The following is a 24224-nucleotide window of genomic DNA, read 5'->3' as shown; positions in this document are numbered from 1 at the left end:
CAGCTTGCTTTGTGGGAAAGTCCGGAATTAAATTTTAATCATGGCACTTTTTCTGCAGAAAAGACCAATTGTGTTTTGTTTTTTTTTTTGTTTTTATATATATATTTTGTTTGTTTGTTTGGGACATCCGTTAAGCCATTTTATTTGCAAGAACTGCTATTTGTGCTTAAGATGTATTTAAAATGTTTTAAGACATCTTTGTTAGCCACCAGGCTACATGCTGTTGTAAAGTGTGTACATATACAGTTACCTTGACTTTCTGAACAAAGTTTTAAAGTTAAAAACCTCTTGCATGCTCTTTGTTTTTATTTCTCTCTATAGTTAGAGGTTAATCTGAAAATTTGTCAGGAGAAGAGGTTTAGTGTTTAAGAAAAGGGAAATTTAAATGTATGTTCCTGAGTGACGCATTAGTTGTAGCACAGTTTGTCACATGTTTGACTAAACAATGGGGTCAGACACTTTTTGATAGTGGTGAATACCCCCCTCCCCCAACAGGATCTGCTGTCATGTGTTGATCTCACCAGAATGCACTGCAATTTTTATTGATAGTAAAAACTTACATGATTATTCTTTGTCCAGATGTAAAAGTAAATACAATTCCTTTCACCTTATCCTGCGGGTTCAGGGTTAATTGGAGTTCTGTGGTTTGAATGGTTTTCTAAATGTTACCATTTTTGCCTCAGCTACCTTCTGTTTCGGGCATCTCTAACAATTTCCTCTTATCTAAATGGTTCTTTAGCACCAGTAAGTAAGCTTTATTTATATTGCACTTTTCACAGATAAAATCACGAAGTGCTTTACAAGGTGCAGTGATATAGGTTATATACTATAGAAGTTATAGGTTGTCCACCAGTGTGTTTGCAGCAGATGTTATAGAAATCCTCCAGTGGTCAGTCTGGTGTCTTGTGGATCCTCTGACAGGACTCAGGTTTCACACGGAGGAGTTCATCTACACACTTAGTTAATAATTCAGCGCCACTGGCCGTGCTTGTCGAAACTCCGAAACACTGCCTTCTTTTCGCACCCACCTTTTCCTCTTTACCGGTGTCTTTCATTACGCGGCTTCCAGACCAGGTGTCGAGTTGCAGGTGGACACGGAGGCGGGGCCCAACACGGCGTTTGCACGCAGAGGGATTATCACCTGGTCCTGATGAACAGAGATGAAGTGTTAAAGCATAACCCACGGCCTGCTAAAGGATGAGTCTGTGCTCAGTCCGGTTTTTCTATCTCAGCTGATTTTCTTTTTCCATCAACATAATAGAACAAAGGAGTATTTTCAGTGCGTGCCTGCTTGCGTTTGACGTGAGACTGACAATGTGGTTGACACCAGCAGCTTGCATGGTGTGCGTCCTATTTGGTAAGTACAAAATAGGATTTCACATATTTGTTTTAAGACTGATCTTTAGTAATGTAGCAAATTAAATTGTCAATAAGAATTTAGTGTTGCAAAATGCTTCAACGGAGAAACCTCTATGGTGTTTATCCATGTTTTTAAGCATAATATAAATGGTTTTAATAACTATTATGAGAAATAAGTAATTGTAGCAAACGATGTTTTGTTTTTCCTTCTTAATAGTGTGTTCTGCCTATATGTGCGTAAAATGAAAACTTAACGCTTTTTCATATTTCCGAAATGTTTATATCTCATTGGGAATTAACCTAATACAATATGTAATACAAATAAATCTCAGTCTTTGTTGTGTTGTGAATTTCGCAAAGTGTAGCTATGCCTTCTGTGTTTCTGATGTTCTCCATATCAACAGGGATCACAAGTGATGTCAAGCAAGTTTATTCACAACCTGAATTAATACAAAGAGATGCACCTGATGAGGACACAAAATTGCAGGAGGACATCCAGGAAATCATCAATCAAATCCACTCTTTGTCCAGTGAAAATAAAAATAACCGAGCCTTCACATTCTTTTCCACGGTTGACAGTTTTAACATAGATGGATACTATAGTGTATTGAATAACTTGTATACCATCTTCCAACCATTGCTGAAACAGAAATTCATAAATGACCTTCCTAAAACTTTAGTGTGTCTTCTGTCGGGGAGACAAGACTGTGGACTGGAGGCAGAGCTGACAAAGACTGTGTCTCTGGAGTTAGGAAAGCCACTTCTGACATTTGTGTCATCTCTGAGATCCCAGACATGCACTTCAAACAGCGATGCGCAGTCAGACAGCTTCTTCGGGTACTACCTCGGGATGGGGAGATCTACTGCGCCATCAGATGGATTTCAGCAAACTTTGATTAACATTTTCTCAAGCATCCCCCTTTCTGGGAATTTGATAAATGCTGTGAGCAACCTTGTGGATTCAGCTGTAGCGTACATCTCAGAGATTTTGGCAACATTTCTTCAAATACCAATGGACTACATCAAAATAGCTTTACAGTTTGGAATACGAATACCATCTTTAGATGGACAAGAGACATGTGAGGAAGGTAACACCCCTCCTCCCCCCAAATGTGTTGTGTAAATATAGTATATAGTACATTACAATGTCTTTATGCCGATTTGAATGTTTCCAACTTGTTTCACAGGAGATCTCAAGCAGCTCATTATGTGGTAAGTCATTACTGAAAATTACAAACACCTTTTGTCTATATTAACAAATAGTCAAGATTTTTCTCAGGTGTCCATATGTGAGCAAGGTATTGCTTGCTACAATCATTGCTCCTGTTAATTCAAGCCTTCAACAGATCACTTTAGTGTAAGTGATGTCATTCCTCTCTCCATAAAGAGATTTAAAAGTTATTCTGAAGAGAATATAAGGTGGCAGCCTTTCAAATTATTCACATTATGTGGATTTCTAGCTACCAACAACCTAAACCTACTTGGCTAAAATAGGTGATTTCTGATTCTGATAATTAAAACTAAAGATAAGCCGACAAGCTGACAACAGCCTCCTCTTAATATTTTATGAGAAGTTTAACAATGTTGTACAGACACTCCACTTCATTAAGAGGCACTGAAAGTAAAGATAATTTGCGGGTTTACAAGGACACTGTCCCAGGGCACCTTGAGTTAGGATTTTCCTTCACGTCTCATAGCAGTAAAATAAATGTCAGTTTCTGTGTTTTATAATTATCACTCCGTCACCGCTATTTAAATGCCTCTGTTGTTTAGGGGAGTAAACAACAATGTGAGCTGGTCCTTCGCTAACTCCATCATTGACATCCTGCTGGAAATCTTCTTGGCTTCAGATCAACCCTTGTGTACGTATCCCGGTCCAGGTTGCCAGAATCCTTCGAGAGTCCCCTTCCAACGCAGCTTCTCGCAGTTAAAAAATGATACTAAGAACAACCAGGACATCCTTCTAAGCTGTGACCGTCACAATCTGGCCAGGTTCAATGACACACTGTGTGCTAACATCCTCAACGGATCAAAAGTGGGATTCTCTACATCGGTGCACATCCTCTGCCAGGCGCTAAGCTCCCTCAGCCCTGCCCAGACACAGCAGGTGTGGAGCAACACGTGTTATGTTATACAAGCACTGATGTCTCCACTCCTCAGCCTGTCATCTGACTGCAGTGATGGGGACACACCTTTTTCCCCTGCTTTCACTCCTGCCTCTAAGACAATTTCGGCACCTAATCGAGTTGCCAGAGAAGCACCTAACCTCAAACAGCTTGCCTGTAACTACAGCAACTGGTTGGAAAACAAGGTGGTGGACACCATCCTTGTGACAGTGTGCAGCGACAATGAGCGTGAGAAATTTGTGGAGCAGGTGTGTAACAATGCTTTGCTGATGAGGAAGTTGCTCTCAGACCAGGTGAACAGTTGGCTGTATGTGTTCTGCGCCAACTACTCTAAAAATCCTGCGCATCTGGTGAGTGAGTTCTGCGTCTATGATCAGTGGATTGAGCAGCCCACAGTCCCGGTAGGCCCGTCCCTACTGGAGTTCTGCATGATCCTGGACAGTGTGAAACTCACTGAACTTATGTGCGAGTACACTGGATTCTTCATGCTTCTCTTCTCCAACCCTGACAATCTTAGGTTTATGCCAAACTGCACGTACTTGCCCTTTCCATCACCGCTCCCTGACATCAATTCTTTCATGCTAGAGTCTTGTCGCTACTCAGAGTGGAATCTGATGCACGTTTCCACAGACGTTTTGTTACAATGCATCCACCTTGATCAGAATGGTTTTGTTAAAGAAGTTTGCTCTAACAAAACCTTTCTCTACAGCCTGCTGCAAAATAAGGCAAATAGCTGGCTTGAGAATCATTGCAATGCTTCTGTTACCTCTTTGACCCCTGAGCCAGTCTTACCCTTCAGCATCACAGACTGGTGTGACTACTACACATGGGGAGACCGACTGGTCGATGATTCAGTCGTCGGCCTCTGTTGGCAGTATGATCAGCTCGCTTTTCAGAAGTATGTATGCTGCAAATCATCTGTTTTTGAGAAGCTGTTGCAAAACCCTCAGAACAAATGGTTGATGTCAGTCTGCACGGAGACAGTGGACACAGAGGTGTTACCACAGGTGAGTATTTTTACCTGGATCACATGGGTTTGTGCATCCCAATTATACAAGTCAACTTGTATGCAAAAAACCTTAAACTTAAAATTTCTAATAACATTCTTAAGATGCAAAAAAGACACAAATGTGACAAAAAGTGAATTTTTGGCCAAATCCATTTTACCAGTAGATCTTATTCTAGAGACATAGGTAGGTTATTGGACCAACAATGACTAATTAGAAGAAGGAACAAAAGAGACCAAAAGGAAATGACAACCTATTTCTGATGACTCTGATAACGTTTGGTCTGCCTGTTCATGCTTTGGATACAACTGACTCAATTTCCACAGTGCGTGTAAGTGTGCCATGCATTGCCCCCTTAGAAACCTTCAATCTAGCCATTAATGGATGCTGAGAAAGCCCGTCTTTGCGTAGAATAACAATTTGACTTCTAGCACTTTTTCTTCGTTCGGTTGCCATGTGCCCTATTTATGTAGTCGGCAACATTCAGCTGGAAACTCTATGACAGGTGAACATGGCTGTAAGTTGAGGCCTCTGATCAGTAGGCCAAATCTGACCATCATTTGAACACATGCTTCAGCGAAAGGGATGAGTAGATCTGACCTTTTGTACAAGAGCATTAACAGGGGGCTAAACACTTTTTACTTTGAACGCGGACCTTTAAAATGGTGTGAAATCTTAAATATTTCAGTCCTCAGCCTTTATGGTTATTTTCAGGTTTAAATAAAAAACTAAATACAATATTTGTGATGCAGTCATATATATGTTCTATATACACAATGTTAACCCATGTTAACAGTTGGAGGATGGGGAAGCCATCTTATGAGGCATATGTTTAGCCTGATACTGTGATAACAATGCATTATCTGCTTACCTTTTTTATTTTTTTCGCTGTTCAGATTCGATAGAGATGCAGCAAACGTTAGACAGCACTGACCTACTGTGACGATTTTCAGAAACATGGCAGAAAGTTAAAACACAGACTTCACCTCACCAACAGAAACACATAAGGATCCATACAACTTGTTGTACAAAAACAATAAGACAATGTGACGTCAATTTCACATTCTCTATACACTAAAAACTTAATCATTAGGTAGAAAACAATTACGTTAAAGTCTTACTTTAAAACAACACAGTAATAAAGAATTTGATGTTGTCTGTGCTTTAGGTTTGCAGATACTCTGAGTGGTCCCGTCCCATCATCGTGGACATGACTGAGCTGGCTCTCTGTGCTGAGATTGACGCCGTTAACTTCACCTCCAAAGTGTGCAACAATAATACCGTCCTTCAGAATCTGTTAGCTAATCCGGACAACACCTGGTTGATACAGCACTGTATCAACATTTCAAATCCCACAGTATCTCCTGGTGGTGGTGACGGGGGACAGGGTGGTGGCTCGACTGGTTTTAATCCCGCCGAGCAGTGCCAGTACCCCAGCTGGAGTATATCTGTTCCTGATGCTGCGCTCCTGACTCTCTGCTGGGAACACGACCAGGCCAATTTTGTGTCTTCTCTCTGCCCTAACGCTGCGCTTCTCAATCTGCTGTCCCAAGAGCTGTCTAGCAAGTGGGTGAGCCGCATGTGTACCACATACACTAACTACACAACTACCAATAACAGCACCAGCACCACTGCGGAGCCAAATTTTTGCCTGGCAAGAAACCTGGTGAGGCGTTTCAACTGGACCTGCTCCGCTGATTTCAGCTCAGTCTGTCAACCTGGGGCCAGCCAGAACATGGCCCTGCAGATGATACTTCGCTGCTGGGCAGACAGGATGAAGTCCAGGGTGGAAGAGCTGTTGACTCCAACTGTGGCCACAGTGTTGGAGCAGGCAGCCAGCACCACTGTTGTAATCCTGTTGGCCCTGGAGGAGGTCCAGAACGCCTCTCTGCATGTCATAGAGAACATAAGACTCGGTGTGTTAACGTCTACAGTCCGTTATCTTGACAGAGAAGACAACTTTGACAAAAAGAGGGTCCTGCTGCAGTGCTTTGGGGTAGGCAGTAATTCTTGTAAAGTACCAGAGGTATCAAAAGAAAAATTAGTGGGGGTTATGCAAGAACCCCAAACTCTACTTCAGTAAATGTACTTGAATGCAGTACTTCCCACCACTGTTTATGCTTTAATATTACTGGATGTATTATTACTGATATAATCATGTTACCATGTTACCATTTCATGTTACCATATATGTATATGTGCAAGTTCAATTAGTTTCCATCTTGAACAGTTTATTTGACTTCATAGTTTATAAAATGGCTCATTTGTACAAGTCACCGTTATTGTCTTTGCATAATGGCTGTACGTGAGTCTACAGCTGGTGTATGGTTACACTCCTGTCATCAACAGGATGAATCTCTTCCTCCGGGTGTAATCTCTTCTGCCTCACACTTGATTCGGCAATGATACAAAAAATCTGTACTAAATATTATGTTTCCATTAATACTCATAGCGTGACCATGTTAAATGTATTTCCCTTTTAAAGCGAGTACTAACCAGCTTGATGCAGACAGCAAGAGATGTGACCAGCGAGGAATTCTTTGTGATTAAAGTAAGATTCAGTACATCATATCCTAAATGTGTGATTATTATGGGATAATTCTCTTATATTGTAATGTTTCCAGGAGTACTTCAAAATACCACTGGGCAGCCTCAGACCAGTGCTCAGTGCAGCTCACATCACCACCATCAGGCTGATCCTTCAGTACTACGGCATAAACAAGGATGCGCTGCAGGTGAATCAACATGTGACATTATACGCTAACCACACATGACAATCTTTTCTGTTTGTTGCCAGTGTACTCAGTTTTCTTTTTCACTTCTGTTTGCCAGTTGCCCAATAAGTACCTGTCCACAATGATCACAGTGCTGCTTCAGACCCAGCTGGTAAAAGATGTCAGTCTGTTCCCTGACCTGGCTCCTCTGCTGGTTTCAGCTAGCCCATCTGACATCCAAGCTTTGGCGTCAGTGCAGAACAACATCAATGTGTAAGTGGCAGTATCAGCTAGTCATTTGTTAATGATGCAAACTCATTTGTATGGAGGCCAGTATAGAGTGATTACTGGAACAACCAACGTCAATAGTATTTACAATGTTTTTAAGTTTGTTGTATGAACTTTAGTCATGGAAGACACACAGATAAACCTCTAGAGTAAATCGGGTTAATGCACGACGTCATATTTCTTTTCAAGTTGAGACATTTAACAAAAGCTTGAATATAGTTTATTCTAATAGCCTGCTTACATCTAAATGTTCTGCCAAATACCTGTGAAAGGCATACAGACGGAGAGCCAAAAAAGAGAAGCACTCATTTCATCTGTGTCAAACTAAATGTTTACAATTTATGTCTGTGATAAGTCTGCCAAGATGATCAGGATTTATTTCAATGGTGCGCAATCGTGTAATTTCACTTTCCTACACACATTATGCTTCCATCTGATGACAGCTCTGGTATCAGGCTTCTGTGAGAAGTGATGTGTCATTGCACCTTGAGGTGCCAGGAGCATGCATTATGCATAGCAAGTAAAGGAAACTGGTTCACTTACTAGATTTCAATCTAGAAAGAGCTTATGTGTGTGTAGGTATTTGCAATTGATTAACCAAGACAAACAGCTACAGTGCCAGCCACGGCTCTCAGTCAAACATAAACATATATCCATCTGAGATTAAACAAAATCAATCGGGTGCAAAACAAGAGTCTTGAAATATCACAAATACCCACAATGTTACTTTTTGTATTAATGAATGAGTCTATTGTTTTAGTTGTTTCCACTGGGGATTTTATGCTGCAAAATATTGATACAATACATCATTTTATACAACTGTTCTTTAGACAGAACTGATATGATTGTCCTTTTTTGCCCCATCAAAATTGAAGAAATTATTTGCAGTAATAGCCAGTGTTGGAATGTTTTGGGTTTACTCCCTTTATTCTGAAGGTAGATAACACAATGGCATTTTTCCAGTAAGTTTTCATCACCGGCCCACAGCAGAAACACGAGCATAGAAACCCAGTTGCAGAGGTAATAAGCAATAAAGTATATTTACTCAAGTAATGTTTGACAATTCAGAGAAGATATTGTATTTTTACTCCTCTACATTTATTTCAGAGCTGCAGTTACTAGCTGCATTTAGCAGATTTTGCTTCCTTTACAAATTGATAAACTAATAAATGCTGATGGATTATTATGGATTAACTACCTGTTAGTAGTAAATCAGCCCCACCTTTACCAAATCTTTTGGTTTCCCATGTGTTTTCCCATGAACCTGGACAAGACTTTGACATGTTATTAACAGCATTAATTCAAAACTGTTTCAAAAACATTGTCTTCGTAGTGGAGCGCTTTTACTTTTGTACAAAAATCAAATTTAAACCATTTATTTAGTACTTGACTAAAAAATATGAAGTGGTGCTACTACTTGTGGTGGTGTATTTCTTTTTTGGGGGGAGGTCAAGTACATGTACTAAGTTAGACTTTTACCACCTTCACATCTGCCATTCTGTGACTTTTTAATTTTATATTTATGTTTGGTTTTCTTGAATTCAATACGCAAAGTTTGCAAATAAATGGGTATATCACAAAAGTAACTTCTTTTTTAGGAGGGAGACCATTAACAGAAACTTGGGTCGCATGACCGTGGACCAGCGGGAAGCTTTTGGCTTGTGGTACAGCAAAGCTTTGTCCCTGTCCAACTTCGCCACAGGTGATCCGTTCCTTATCAGGGACACTGGAAACCTGATCGCCTACCTGCCCTTCCACTACTTCCAACACCTCACATCTGCTCAGGTAATGTTCGGAGCTCTGACACCTGGCTGGGAAACCCGAGCAGTCACAACCCTTTGAGTTCGATTAGCCCCAGGGCACAGCAGCGCTTCACAAACTGGTCTAAAAAAAAGCACAGACTACATCTTCTGTCTCTGTGACCACCAGTGTGTGTCATAGATGCTCGTAGGCAATGTTCAATAAGTAAAGACAGGAATACATGCATGGTTACTGACCTTTTCAGCACCCAAACATTAATATGAAAGAAGGTTTTAATAAAATAGGTTGATGTTTTAGTAAATACGCTTTCTTGCCTGCTTATCAAGAGAAACTTGGTTACCATTCTATTGACTGTTTGGTAAATATGAAGCAGCCTGGCTGCTCAGCACAATAAAATACTGTTTTTACATTTCAGTTTTTGCATGTGGCAAAAAAATAAAACATCAGTCAGCTAGCCCCCACTTTCCCCAGTCTTGATGCTAAGCTATGCTAACAGACTGCTAGTATTTTTGGTCTTTTCATGAACCTCTTAATAGCAAAGTAAATTAGCGTAAGGCCAAATATGCTTGAAATTTTTTTGATCTATCTGACTATATGTAATCCATCTTAATTTGAAAAAAGTGGATATAATAAATTTTAAAACATATTTAATTTCAGCAAATTTCTATCATCTTATTTATCCACAGCTACTAAATGGGCTGGAAGTGCTGCAGAGAAACACCCTCACTCCACTAAAACAGGAATTCCTAGCTCAGAGTCTCATCAGTGCCTACAAAAACCTGACGGCCAATGATTTTATCAGGTTTGGAATGATTGTACCGTCCTGTGCAATGTCGACTGTTAATTTCACATTAGCTCAATACATGAAACAGTAGGTTTAACTAATAATTTGTTGCATGAACAGATCATGTGCATTTTTTTTTCACAATTGGATATTTTTCAGCTGAATGCATTTTCAATCTGTCACAACTCACTGTCTGCCTGGTCCACAGTGGTGTTGAAATTACATGTGCTGCTAGTAATAAACATGTAATATGCAGTATTTATTGACAAATTTGACTCTGTAATTAGGATCAAATTTAAACAGATACTGGAACATAAATATGATGTCTTGTGGGCAGTAGTGTTGGTGTCTTTAATAGTCACTGGCAGCAACAGATTTTTAAAGGATAAATATGAAGTAGTTTTGATTCAGTGACTAAATAATAAATAAATAAATAAACAATTATTATTTAATACTACTGCTATAATACTGCTTAACATCTACTGAGGTTATCTTGTTAACTACTGCACTAGTAGTATGACTATGTCCTGGGTTTTTGTGGACTTGATTATCTTACAAATATGTGTTGTGTAGATCATAGTTATTGAATTTTAAGGCGTTACTTTTACAAATGTTATACAGACTTTTTGTCAAAATGAATATTTGGCTTTTTAGAATGAAACCTCTTGTCTGCTCCCAGATGTGTGTTGTTAAACATTGTTGTGTATTTTAGGCTCGGTAATCTCTCGTGCCTGGCCGACCCCAAGGACCTTCTGGTGTACAAAGGCACTGAGGCCTTCAGCGTCATCCAGGACATCGTAATGAACTGTTCTCGTAAGGGAGCCAGTCTGCCCAGCTACCTGGTAGGAACACAAATTTAAGTAGTTAATTTATTGTTTTTCATATTAGTGCTTTCATTTGATCATTTCATGAATATTTATCATTTATATACCATCTCTGTTCTTGTCCAGATTTCAAATGTATTACTCAACAGCACAGAATTAAAGGTCCCCTCCTCGCTCAGCCCTGATCGACTGGCAGAGCTTGCCCACCTCCTGCCCTTGCTGGGTGTGACTTTCCTGCAGGGTCTCTCACCGTCACAGCTGCTTGCAGTCCTCCCTGTCATCAACTCTGTTTCATTCAGTCCAGCACAGGTAGAGGAGCAATATGCAACCTCAAATGTACAGAGGATGATATGGGAAGTTGCAACCACAAGCACAATAAGCAAAGACATTATTTAGTGCAGTCAGACATAGTGACATGTTATTTTCTAAGATAAATGTCAAGATCCTCTTCACAAGCCCTTTGTTGTTCATGGTTGAGTTTCTTGGCAGCTGGTTGGGCTGAGAAATAGAAGACAAGCAGACCCCAGCACACTGATCACTGATGGGATTAAAGACCTGAATTTTACTACACCGTCAGCTGTCATCTGACCCAGAGCCTTTCACTTACTCCTCGGCCTCACAGCTGTTGCTTTTACAGGTCATAAGGAGTTTTAAAGATGGTTTGACAGGTCCATGATGACAAAAAAAGTCCACAAAACAATGGGGCCAAACCAAACACAAACATCAGAAGCATTATATTAAATTCTTATAGATGATGAAGCAACGGTGACAAAAGCATCAAAGATTTGAATATATAATTGTGAATGTAATACAGCACTGGAGCAAGTGGATGCAGAATATATGACAGTTATGTTGTTTACTTTGTTTATTTGCTGTCATTCTGTATGTTTTTCCAGGCTTCCATAATTATAGACAAGCTGTCTTCACTCACCACAGTGAGTTATTTTATGAACAAATCACAACATGAAGTTATTATGGAGATGCTCTTTGTATTTTGCACCTCACACCTTGCCCTTCCCTGCCCAGCTTACTGCTCCAGGCCAGCTGCAGGAGTTTGGTTCCCTCGTCGTGGGAATTAAGACAGAGAGCTTGTTGACCCTCACCTCTGACAGGCTGCTATCTTTGCTGCCAGCCGTGGCCCAACAAACAGCAGGCCTCAGCCCGCCACAAGCCAATGCAATCTCCACCAAACTATGGGTACAGTATGAGTGGAGAGACATTCAAATTGTATGGCTTTGTTAGAAAACAAGTTTCGATATGAAATGTCAAAATGGATTAAATAAATAAACTGAATTGAAAAGCATTTTAAAGACATTATAATATGATTAAAATGTTGCTGCTACATACTGTTCTTTGTGTTATTTTACCTCTGGCCTGAACAGGGCTTCCCAGAAGTGGTCAGTTGGCTGGATAATGTGGATCCTTTGCTGTATTGCACACCGCTGGTCAGTGTCCTGCCCAGGACCCGTTTGCTTGTGAACAACATCACCAATACGTCCACAAAACACTGGAACACACAGCAGGTATCACACAGCCCTTGCAGGATCAGCACATTTTGTTATTATTTGTCAAAGAAGAAAAGCGGAAATATATTAAATACCATTCTGTAAAAAATTGTCACAATGCATCTTTTGACTTAAAGCACCAGTAAAAAGTAAAAGTAAAATTAGGTATGAATGTAGAAGAAACGTGCTTACAGTGTTTGAATATGTAAAAGAATCAGCCTGACCTCTTGACTATGATCACTCTAATTAAATATGCATCTGCTGTTCCTGAGATCCTGAGAAGATTTGTATGAAGGCTTAATAATTAGCTGCTGAATTATTAATCGAAGAAGGAAAAACAAAAATGTTTTCATCACTGACACTGTGAATGGAGTTGTGAACCCAGCACAGACATACACTCTACGTGTCGGATTGCCCTGTGTCTGATATTTCAAAGCTGAGAGAGAAATGGCTTAGATTTACTGTAACTGTAACAACATAATACAACAGACTTTTCCACTTTTTTGTTTCTGCAGGCTAAGGCCATTTTCAGAGAGGTCCTTAATATCAAACAAAACCTAGTCAAAGAGAATGTTCTGTAAGTACTGTGATAAATGTGTTTTCCTTGTGCTAATTCCTTGTCTGTGTATCCAAATGTACAAGAAACCCTTGCAGCAGATGCTTCACACTCAGCAATATTTAACAGCTACATTTACTTTTGTATCTCACCAGGAGTTTGGGAACCCTGGGTCAGGGTATGAGCTGCAAGGTCTTACAGGAATACATTCAGGCAAATTCCTCACCTTCTTCTTTGAGAAGGATCCTGACTTTCCTAAGGCAGCAGCCCACCCTTCTTCACACCTCACTGGTAAAATGACCCATATGATTTCAGTAAATAGTTTTTTCTTTTAATAATACACGGGATTTATACCACTATGACTTTTTTACGTGTCTCTGTCCGTCTCTACAGAAAAAGTGTGTGATCGACGCGCTGTATAAGTTTGATTTCTTTGCTGAACTGCTTAAAGATCTTGGAGCTGAGATTGCCCTGTCCCTACCGTGAGTTTGAAGTTAGCATTAATCACGCTGCCATTATTGTGTTACCATCAGTTTTAAATGCAGGAAATCGATCATCAATGTAAATTAAAAATGTTTATTAAAAAAGTATAGAGCCCAGAAATAGTGGTAAAGTTCATTGTGAAGTTACCTTTATTAAAACAAACATACAGCAAAGACATATTCCTTTTCATTGACAGTAAATGGCTGCACAAAAAAAATGTTTTTTGTATCAAACCTGACTAAAGGATTGAGGAACTCATCGTACAATTTATTATTTGACATGAAAACTGGTTTTCAAAGGTTTCTACAGCAGTTCATGAATCCTATTGTTCCTGTGTGTTTGTGGGGCTGCTTACAGGGTGAGCAATATTAAGAAGTTTACCAGTGATATGATGGACACTCTAAGGAAGATGATTGTTCAGGACCCTCGCCACTTTCTTATGCTGCCTAGGACGAAACAGGAGATCCTTGTGGACAAAGTGGTGCAGAGGATGGTTAGTGCACCTACGCTGTGAACCCATAGTGAAGTAAAAAGGCAAGGAAACAGGAAAAGAGTTTGTGTCTGAAAACAACCTTTATCAGTGTGGTGCTGGTTTTTTTTCTGCAGGGCATATACACAGGGGTGTTCACAGAGGACGAGTTTCGTTCACTGGGCGTTATGGCATCGTTTGTAGTGGACGAGGTTTTCAACCAACTGGACCGTAACTTCTTCATCAACAATCTGGATTTCCTCAGAGGATTCTGCTACAGCAGCAGCAAGATGGACATCATGGCTCGCATCTTGCAAGAACCTGCCACATTTGGGTAACGTTACCTAAAACTATTGATATTATTGAAGAATATTATTGTTCCGAAGTTTAAATTGAAAGCTTAATACAGGTTATACAGTTCAGCCAGAACTTTTGTATGGGATTTTATACTGAGATGCAAGTTAAACCTTGAAACCTCATAATTAACCTCATAATTAAATGAGAGAGGTTTCATGTGACCAAAAGCTCTTTGCATATCAGTTTACACACAGCAGGAAACCTTGGAAATATAATGATTTGTTCTCCCCACAGTGAAGTCAAGAACTGGAACCAAACAACACTCAGTCAGGTGGATCGGTTTCTGTTCTTCCTGCCTACAGACAAGCTCCAGGAGATTTCTCTGGTAGGTTGTCTGTGTTTTTTTGTTTCTTTGTATTTAGTGTTAAATTTAATGTCTTCTGAGATTAAGCAGTTTGTACCTCAGATTGAGGAAGATTTGAAATTCACTCCTTCATGTAACAGATTTATTATAGTCCAGAGATTGTTACTTGATCCTATGACCGGTGAGGCCAAAGACAATGTAAATAAATCCCTCTGAAGTCGTATCTACAGTGGGTGTCAGGATCTGATAGCGAGGTTCCTCTTTTCGAGTGAACAGCTAGTATGAACAGCTAGTTTTCATATGTGTGTTGTTTGTTTTCCCACAGGCAGTGATGACTGTGGGGCGAATAGAGAAGCTGTTCATGAGCCAGCGTCAGTGGGAACATGGGTTTGCGGGGAGCCGCTGCCTGGACAGGAGCGAGAAGCCGAAAGTTTTTGAAAAGCAGCAGTTTATTCTTCAGTTTTTTTTGGGCTTCCTCAAAATAAACATTCAATCATGTGAGCAGCTTTTTGTTCAATATAAGTTTACAGGCAGCAACTATCTAGCGTAGTTTAGTATAAAGACATAAAAAACAAACACTGTATATACCCATATAGTTTTTTTTACAACTATATATATATGTATATAAAATACATACTACATACTGTAGACACTGTACATTTTGCACTTATTGCATATCTGGTTAAATACTAAACTGTGTTCCATTGCCTTTTAATTGTACATGTGTAAAGACAATAAATTTGAATTGCTCTAATGTAGCTATAGACTTTTTGTTGGTCGGGATCAGAAAAATAGTACAGTTAAACCATATGTTTTACTTATAAATTCAAGTTGTTTATGTTATATGCTGTACATACAGCCATACGCTGTAGTTCAGCAACATTTCCTGATAAAGTATTTGTGTCTGTTTCCTTTGTTCAGCGACTCCTATGGTTCCGACCTGTGAGATTCTGCAGACAACAGCTCCTGCTGCCTGGGCATCCAACAGTCTGACAAGCATGTCTTCATCGGCCTTCACCAACTGTCTCGAGCTGATGGGTCAAGACCTGTACCTTGCATCCTACCAACGCAACCAGGTGCTCAAGAAAGTCAAACAGGTGGGTTTTATCTGTAGTCTAAATCAGTTTATTTAACAGGTGTTATTTTCCATATCTCAGTCCAGGTCGTAATACTGTGTCTGCTCTGTCTTTTTTGGGTCCCTCTAAACGACTTGTGAAGATGTATGGCCCTGTGTCCTCCTTCTCCCAGTCTCTGATCGCTCAGATGGGAATGATAGCTGTAGACTTGACTGTGGATGAGCTGAGTAGCCTCCGACTGACTGAGCGGAGGAGCATCGCTGCTATGGGTGCCATCAGTGCCTGGACCAACAGACAGGTAGAGTCCACTTTAATATATTACGTACATATATTTTACTACCCTAACATACCAAAACACATGTCCATTTAAGCATTTTTTATTTATGTTGTCTGAAATCACAAATCAATAATAAATATTTTTAAAATTCTGTGTTTTATGTGTGTGTGTGTGTGTGTGTGTGTGTGTGTGTGTATGTGTGTATATATATATATATATATATATATATATATATATATATATATATATATATATATATATATATATATATATATATATATATATATATATATATATATATATATATATATATATATATATATATATATATATATATAATATATATATATATATAATATATATATAATATATATATATATATATAATATATATATATATATAATATATATATATATATATATATATATATATATATATATATAATATATATATAATATATATATATATATATATATATATAATATATATATATATATATGTGTGTGTGTATATGTGTATTTAAAAAAAGCTTTACGATATTAACAGTATGCAGTCCTTCATCCTATAGTTTAAGCAACAGCTGTCAGCTTGTCAGGGGTCTTTTTGCTGGCATGTGCCTATTAATTCCCAATTGCTGATTAGATCCATCTGATGTTGTGCTGTCCTGAATACATGAAATCCAAACACAGATAAAAAATTGTTTTTTATATTGTAACCAGTAAAAATAAAAAATATTACTTACAGCTAGGTGTACCTAATAAACTGTCAGTTTAGTGCACGTTAATGAGCATGTCTGGATCATTACTGTGGTTTTTATTCTAGCTGGCTGCACTGTTTACCACAGTCTTGAACTCCACCAAGCAGAGTCCGAGCCAGCTCGACTCCAGCACACTGGTGGCAATGGGACACATCGTGTGTGGAGCTAAATCCACAGAGATGAGTTTATTCAATGCCGTAGAGTTCAGGTGAGCAAATAACAGCAGATAAAAGCTTATTCTTAGCATCTTCTGTCTGAGCCCTGATGTTTACTCCATGCCATGCTGTGTCTCCGCCTGGTGGCTGCAGTAAGGCGGTGCTCTGGCTGGGACAGTTGCCACTCTCATGTTCAGAAGAACAGCTGACTGTTCTTGTTGGGCTGCTGACACACAGCTTGGCTTTTGGACCCATAAGTTCATGGGGAACTGATGTCTTTATTGAGATTGGAATTCTGGCAGGTACGGTTCAGTCACTGTCTTTAGCTGAAAGTTTATAAATCAGCCTCCTGCAATATGTGCTCACTACTGACATTTTACATATTACTGCTTTTCCTTGTTTTTTCTGGTCAGAATGATGCATGTGCAGGGTTTGACACTAAAAGGAAAGTTTATCTGAGCTCGCTTTGAAATTTGAATATGTACAAACCTGAAAACATGATCAGTACAAAAACTAATTCTAGAAAAATATAATAAAGTGTAATGCTTAAAGAGGCATGGATTTTAGGAGTATAACTTCTAGCACAAGTACAGTAAGAAGTGGCATCCTGTTTTGAGATGTATTGAGCGGTTAAATTAATTAATTTAACTAAAGCAGTTAAAAATAGCTGATGTGCTACTAAAACGGGTGTGGACTTGTAAATTAAAACCATCTTTTTTCTTTTATTGGCTGCTTTACTCTCTTTTTGCACTTTTTATAGCTGGTCTCCCAGACATGGCCATGTCTGCTGTGGTGAAAGAGCAAATTGAGGGAATCACACCTACGGCTATCTCAATGATACCACCTAATAAGTTTGCTGTAAGTCCACAAATTAGGATGAATTAATTGGAATAGAAGTAATTGAAATTAATAAGTTATGGTAAGACCTGTCAAAGCATAAGATATGAGAGAAAACCAGTAGAGATTATATGACCTAGAATGATTTATTAATATCATATGATGATTAATCGATATTTGTAAGAATACAGTTAATTACATTATACCCGATAAGCAACTGAATATTTATGGAAAGATAAACCAATCAAAATAATTCATAGATTTACCTTAAGAATATGCTAAAATTGAAACAATCTCATTAAGAGTCTAGGAGCTTTCTGCTAGAACAGACGTGACGGAGCGTGCTGGTGTCACTTTGTCTTGTCTTTGTCCACCTGCTCCTCTGCTTCTTCATTTCCTTAAGGTGGTCTTTACCCAGAGACAGATCAACATGTTCTCCTATGAGCAGGCTACCGCAGTAACTAAGGAGCAGCTCAATGTTCTGTCAGATGTCCAAAAGACAGCTTTGGATATGGTGCTGACACCGTGGGAGGACAGGCCTGTAGACTTCAGAGGTAAACCACTGACCCCTGACATCTCTGAAACTCTGTCATCCACTTTTCCTGTTAACACACATTTTAGTTTAAGTTAATATTGCAAGAAATGGAGTATTAAAGCTACAGTATGCAACTTTTTTCAAAATGTTTTCTAGAGATATGTTCTGAAGCCTATCTCATTGTGGAGAGGTGCTGTTAATGAAGTCTGACTTTCATTACAGAAGTGGCAGAGATACTGTGATCACTTCTAAAGTTACATAAAGGGTTAAGCAAAGTACGGTGGAGCATAGAAGAAAGTAGAAGAGCAGAGCAGCAAGAGGAGGGCTGGGTAAAGCAGAAGGGTTTGATTTCGAGTCTAATGATAGCTCTAGCTTAAGTTGCATTTTAATAGCTTTAATTTTTGCTTCTTCTTCTTCTTCTTTTCCTTTCGGCTGCTCCCTTTCAGGGGTCGCCTCAGCGAATCATGTGCCTCCATCTAACTCTGTCCTCTGCATCCTCTTCACTCACACCAACTAACTTCATGTCCTCCCTCACTACATCCATAAATCTCCTCTTTGGTCTTCCTCTAGACCTCCTGCCTGGCAGCTCCAACCTCAGCATCCTTCTACCGATATATTCACAGTTTCTCCTCTGAACATGTCCAAACCACCTCAGTCTGGCCTCTCTGACTTTATCTCCAAAACATCTAACATGAGCTGTCCCTCTGATGTACTCATTCCTGATCCTGTCCATCCTCGTCACTCCCAAAGAGAACCTCAACATCTTAAGCTCTGCAACCTCCAGCTCTGCCTCCTGTCTTTTCTTCAGTGCAACAGTCTCTAAGCCGAACAACATTGCTGGTCTCACCACCGTCTTGAACACCTTTCCTTTCATTCTCGCTGATACTCTTTTATCACACAACACACCTGACACTTTTCTCCAGCCGTTCCAACCTGCCTGCACTCGCCTCTTCACCTCTTTTCCACACTCACCGTTGCTCTGAACCGTTGACCCTAAATACTTAAAGTCCTGCACCTTCTTCACCTCTGCTCCCTGTAACCTCACCGTTCCACCTGGGTCCCTCTCATTCACACACATGTATTCTGTCTTGCTGCGGCTAAGCTTCATTCCTCTGTTTTCCAGAGCAGACCTCCACTTCTCTAGATTTTCCTCCACCTGCTCCCTGCTCTCACTACAAATAACAATGTCATCTGCAAACATCATAGTCCAGGGAGATTCTTGTCTAACCTCATCTGTCAGTCTGTCCATCACCAGAGCAAACAAGAAGGGGCTCAAAGCCGATCCTTGATGCAGACCCACCTCCACCTTGAACTCCTCTGTCACACCTACAGCACACCTCACCACTGTCTTACAGCTCTCATACATGTCCTGCACCACTCTAACATACTTCTCTGCCACTCCAGACGTCCTCATACAATACCACAGCTCCTCTCTCGGCACCCTGTCATACGCTTTTTCTAAATCTACGAAGACACAATGCAACTCCCTATGACCCTCTCTGTACTTCTCCATCAGCGTCCTCAAAGCAAATACTGCATCTGTTGTACTCTTTCTAGGCATGAAACCATATTGCTGCTCACAAATGTTCACCTCTGCCCTTAGCCGAGCTTCCACTACTCTTTCCCACAACTTCATTGTGTGACTCATCAGCTTTATTCCTCTGTAGTTACCACAGCTCTGCGCATCTCCCTTGTTCTTAAAAATTGGTACCAGTACACTTTTCCTCCAGTCCTCTGGCATCCTCTCACTCTCCAAGATCTTGTTAAACAAACTAGTCAAAAACTCTACTGCCACCTCTCCTAGACACTTCCATACCTCCACAGGTATGTCATCAGGACCAACTGCCTTTCCACTCTTCATCCTCTTCAATGTCCTCCTCACTTCACTCTTACTAATCTTTGCTACTTCCTGCTTCACAACAGTCACCTCTTCTACTCTTCGTTCCCTTTCATTTTCCTCGTTCATCAACTCTTCAAAGTACTCCTTCCATCTTCCCATCACACTACTGGCACCTGTCAATACATTTCCATCCTTATCTTTAATCACCCTAACCTGCTGCACATCCTTTCCATCTCTATCTCTTTGTCTGGCCAACCTGTACAAATCCACCTCTCCCTCTTTAGTGTCCAACCTAGCATACAAGTCCTCATATGCTCTTTGTTTGGCCTTTGCCACCTCTATCTTCACCTTACGCTGTATCTCCCTGTACTCCTGTCTACTCTCTTCAGTCCTCTCAGTGTCCCACTTCTTCTTAGCTAACCTCTTTCTCTGTATACACTCCTGAACTGCCTCGTTCCACCACCAAGTCTCCTTGTCCGCTTTCCTCTTTCCAGATGACACACCGAGTACCCTCCTACCTGTCTCCCTGATCAAATTAGCTGTAGTAGTCCAGTCATCTGGAAGCACCTCCAAACCACCCAGAGTCTGTCTCAGCTCCTCCCTGAAAACTAAACGACATTCTTCCTTTTTCAACTTCCACCACTTCGTCCTCTGCTCTGCCTTAGTCCTCCTTATCTTCCTCACCACCAGCATCATTTTGCACACCACCATCCTGTGTTGTCTGGCTACACTCTCCCCTACCAATGCTTTACAGTCACTGATCTCTTTCAGATTACAACGTCTACATAAGATGTAGTCTACCTGAGTGCTTCTCCCTCCGCTCTTGTACGTCCCCCTATGTTCCTGCCTCTTCTGAAAGAAAGTGTTTACTACAGCCATTTCCATTCTCTTTGCAAAGTCAACCACCATCTGACCTTCTGCGTTCCTGTCCTGAACACCAAACCTGCCCATAACAGTCTCATCACCTCTGTTCCCTTCACCTACATGCCCATTGAAATCTGCACCAATGACAACTCTCTCACCTCTGGGGATGCTCTGCATCACTTCATCTAACTCACTCCAGAATTTCTCCTTCTCTTCTAACTCACATCCTACCTGTGGGGCATAACCACTCACAACATTGAACATCACCCCTTCAACTTCCAGCTTCAGGCTCATCAACCTGTCTGATACTCTTTTCACCTCTAGAACATTCCTCACAAAATCCTCTTTCAATATAACTCCTACTCCATTTCTCTTCCTATCTGACCCATGGTAAAACAACTTGAACCCTGCTCCTAAGCTTCTAGCCTTGCTACCTTTCCACCTGGTCTCCTGGACACACAGTATGTCCACCTTCCTTCTCTGCATCATGTCGATCAACTCCCTAGCCTTCCCTGTCATAGTACCAACATTCAAAGTCCCTACTGTCAGTCCTACATTCTTAGCTTTCCTCTTCTCTCTCTGCCTACGAACACACCTTCCTCCTCTTCTTCTTCGTCTTCGACCAACAGTAGTCCAATTTCCACCGGTACCCTGTAGGTCAACAGCACCGGTGGCGGTCGTTGTTAACCCGGGCCCCGACCGATCCGGTATGGAAGCCTTTGTCACGATTCGCATGTTTGATTTGGCATGTGTTTTACGTCGGATGCCCTTCCTGCCACAACCCTCTGCATTTATCCAGACTTGGGACTGGCACAAGAAGACACTGGCTTGTGCCCCCTTGCGGTTGCATTAATAGCTTTAATTTTTGCTCATAACTTAAATAATACCGATATCACACCATGTATCTGTCTTGAAAGTTATTGCCAATAGAAACTCTACAGAGAAAAACCAAAACCTTACTTCTGGCATGTAATTCTTTAGTTTATTTGTTTATAATGATTTGATTTTCATTACCAGCTGTAATGACTCCTCTCAAAAACAAGCAAATGCAAAATCTTAGACCGCTTCTGAGTTTAGTTATAGTTGAGTTTAGTTATAGTCTAGATTTTGTGTATAATTGTAGAAAATCTTTTATTAGTTTTGCTCATATAAAAATGAGACAATCCTGGTGTCTCTAAATGTCTCCTAAGACAGGAATCAGATCATATTTAGCGTGGCTGTGCTTTTTAGTGTATTTGTTTCCCTGTTTTGCAGTAGGGAGATCACTGGGACTGGCACTGAGCCACAGTCCTCTGTGTCTCATACTTGGATTGCTGATGCTGCTGATTGTCCTACCCTGCCCTGACCCAATCTGCCCTGGGACATGACCCCACTCACCCTTGCTGAATCAGGAGACACCTCTTCACCCACATAACCAAGATGATCTAATTTATCTGCGCAATACTTCTGATATGAGCAGTTCTTTAAGTTTTCTGTATAATGTATTGTATGATAACTTATTATGTGCAGTTAACGCTTAATATATCCACATTCAGCACTGAAGTAAACAAAAGAAGTTTATTAATCAAGAGAAGAGAACAAAATACACTTTCAGTGTTTAATCAGTTTGCAACAAGTCTACCCAACACCCACTTAAGTATTTTTTTTACACTTGGTTTATTTCTCTATTTATTTTTGATAAACCCCTAGGAATCTGTTTTGTCCTAGTGTGTCTTTCTTAAGAGTGTGGCGCCATAACCAGAAAAGTAACACCAAACATTTTTGGGTTTAAATGTAGTTATTATAGAATTAGTATGAGCAAATTCTGCAAAGTTATATATTTTTGTGAGATTATATATTTTTGTCAGAGTAACAGCTGTTTTATTTGCTACATTTATAAATGTACCATGTATTATCTTTATTAGATAACAGGTACACAGTGCTTAATAAGACCTAATTGTATGAGTAGAGATGGATTGCAGTCTATTATAACTGAGTTTTATATTGTTGTGCAAACTTTATTTTACGATAAATGTAAACTTAAGTATTAAAGCGCACCTCTGCCTATGAATGCCTTTCTATTTTTCTTACGTTACGTTACGTTATTATGGAGTCACTTTGTGACTTTGTGTCACTTTGTGACTCCATAATACCATAATACAAAGTGCAGATTTGTGAACTATACACACTTGTAAAAATACTTTTAAAGAACAAAATATTGTGAACTAATTTCACATGTGTGCTGTAAACTAAGAACATGTTACAGTAATTAATTTAAAATAAGGTAGGAGTGTAAATAGGTCTATCTCTGGCAGGGTACTAAAGTTAGGGAGTTTGTGTGGAAAAAAAAAACAGCACATATGATAAATGTGTACTGTGGTCAATGCTGTTGTTGCTGTAATGACATAGGTAGTAATGGTATCTTAATCTTTATTATTAATATTCTGACTTCTGTATTCTGTATGTTGTTTGGCCCCTAACTACTTGTACTAACACAGTTCAAACTTTAAAGCGTTCAGGACATTATTGCTTGTGTACGGCTTTTTAAATATCTTTAATACTTTTTACGACTTTTATACTTTTAAAAATGATTGCTTTGACGGCGTCATCGAGGACATCATCACTGACATTACATAATTGTCTCTGAAAGTTTTACCTTTGAATTTTTAGGGCTAACTGGCCTTGAAGTTTGCCTAACCAGTATATAAAGAAGTGACATTTTGTTTCAGCTATTTCAGCAAAAACAGTTCAACTTTGGAAAAAAGCCTTTTCTTTTTGGAAATGCTCACACTTACTAACACACTAACAGACTTTTTGGTATGTTACTAGCCCTAAATGGTGACTGCTAGAAACATGGTTCCAACTCTAACATGTTAACTTAAGCACAGTGAGGAGGGGGCTTCTTTTTTACTTTGGTAACGTTATGTCATAATTGTTATGAATGCCCGTCTATGGAACCCATGTTTATACTGCAATATCTGAAAAACTACACATGGTAACGTTATGAATATTTGTGGACAGATTCATAACCTTGTTATGTATATAAGTATGTCCTTTATAGCGCCACCATGTGGCCACTGGTAGAGACTGGAGCATAACTCCACAGACCAACCTACTTTGATGAAACTCTGGTCATAGGTGCAGGATTCCACCCTGCAAACACCTGTGCAATACCAAACCTGTTACCAGGTATCAGGTTTGCAGCTAGGGAGCACTAATGGCTGAAGTTAAAGCCCTATATCTCAAAAACTATAACTTTCACAGTACTTAAAGTTGGTACACAACTGCATCATGGTGCAGTGCTTCACATACTTGATGTTTGTAGCCGCCATGTCACCAACTGGCCATTTATGAAACTGCAATTAAT

General features: G+C 39.8%; 1 protein-coding gene across 1 annotated transcript; it reads left to right on the top strand.

Moving 5' to 3' along the window:
• Positions 1-423: 423 nt before the first annotated feature.
• Positions 424-23182, top strand: strc1 (stereocilin 1). The gene is made up of 29 exons (XM_067496327.1): positions 424-1357; positions 1764-2447; positions 2547-2571; positions 3133-4492; positions 5661-6488; positions 6978-7043; positions 7117-7227; positions 7325-7479; positions 9093-9279; positions 9942-10057; positions 10752-10881; positions 10990-11172; positions 11760-11798; positions 11890-12060; positions 12246-12386; positions 12884-12945; positions 13080-13215; positions 13318-13406; positions 13765-13900; positions 14014-14210; positions 14468-14558; positions 14863-15034; positions 15459-15634; positions 15756-15911; positions 16713-16855; positions 16956-17104; positions 17563-17660; positions 18043-18193; positions 22133-23182. The coding sequence occupies exons 1-29, from the start codon at positions 1315-1317 to the stop codon at positions 22243-22245; spliced, it is 6108 nt and encodes a 2035-aa protein (XP_067352428.1). The 5' UTR covers positions 424-1314; the 3' UTR covers positions 22246-23182.
• The last annotated feature ends 1042 nt before the right edge of the window (positions 23183-24224 follow it).

This window comes from Channa argus, chromosome 2, assembly GCF_033026475.1.
Source record: "Channa argus isolate prfri chromosome 2, Channa argus male v1.0, whole genome shotgun sequence".
NCBI classification, from domain to species: Eukaryota; Metazoa; Chordata; class Actinopteri; order Anabantiformes; family Channidae; genus Channa; species Channa argus.
Note: the sequence above shows the minus strand (reverse complement) of the source record. Positions and strands in the feature narration are given on the sequence as shown.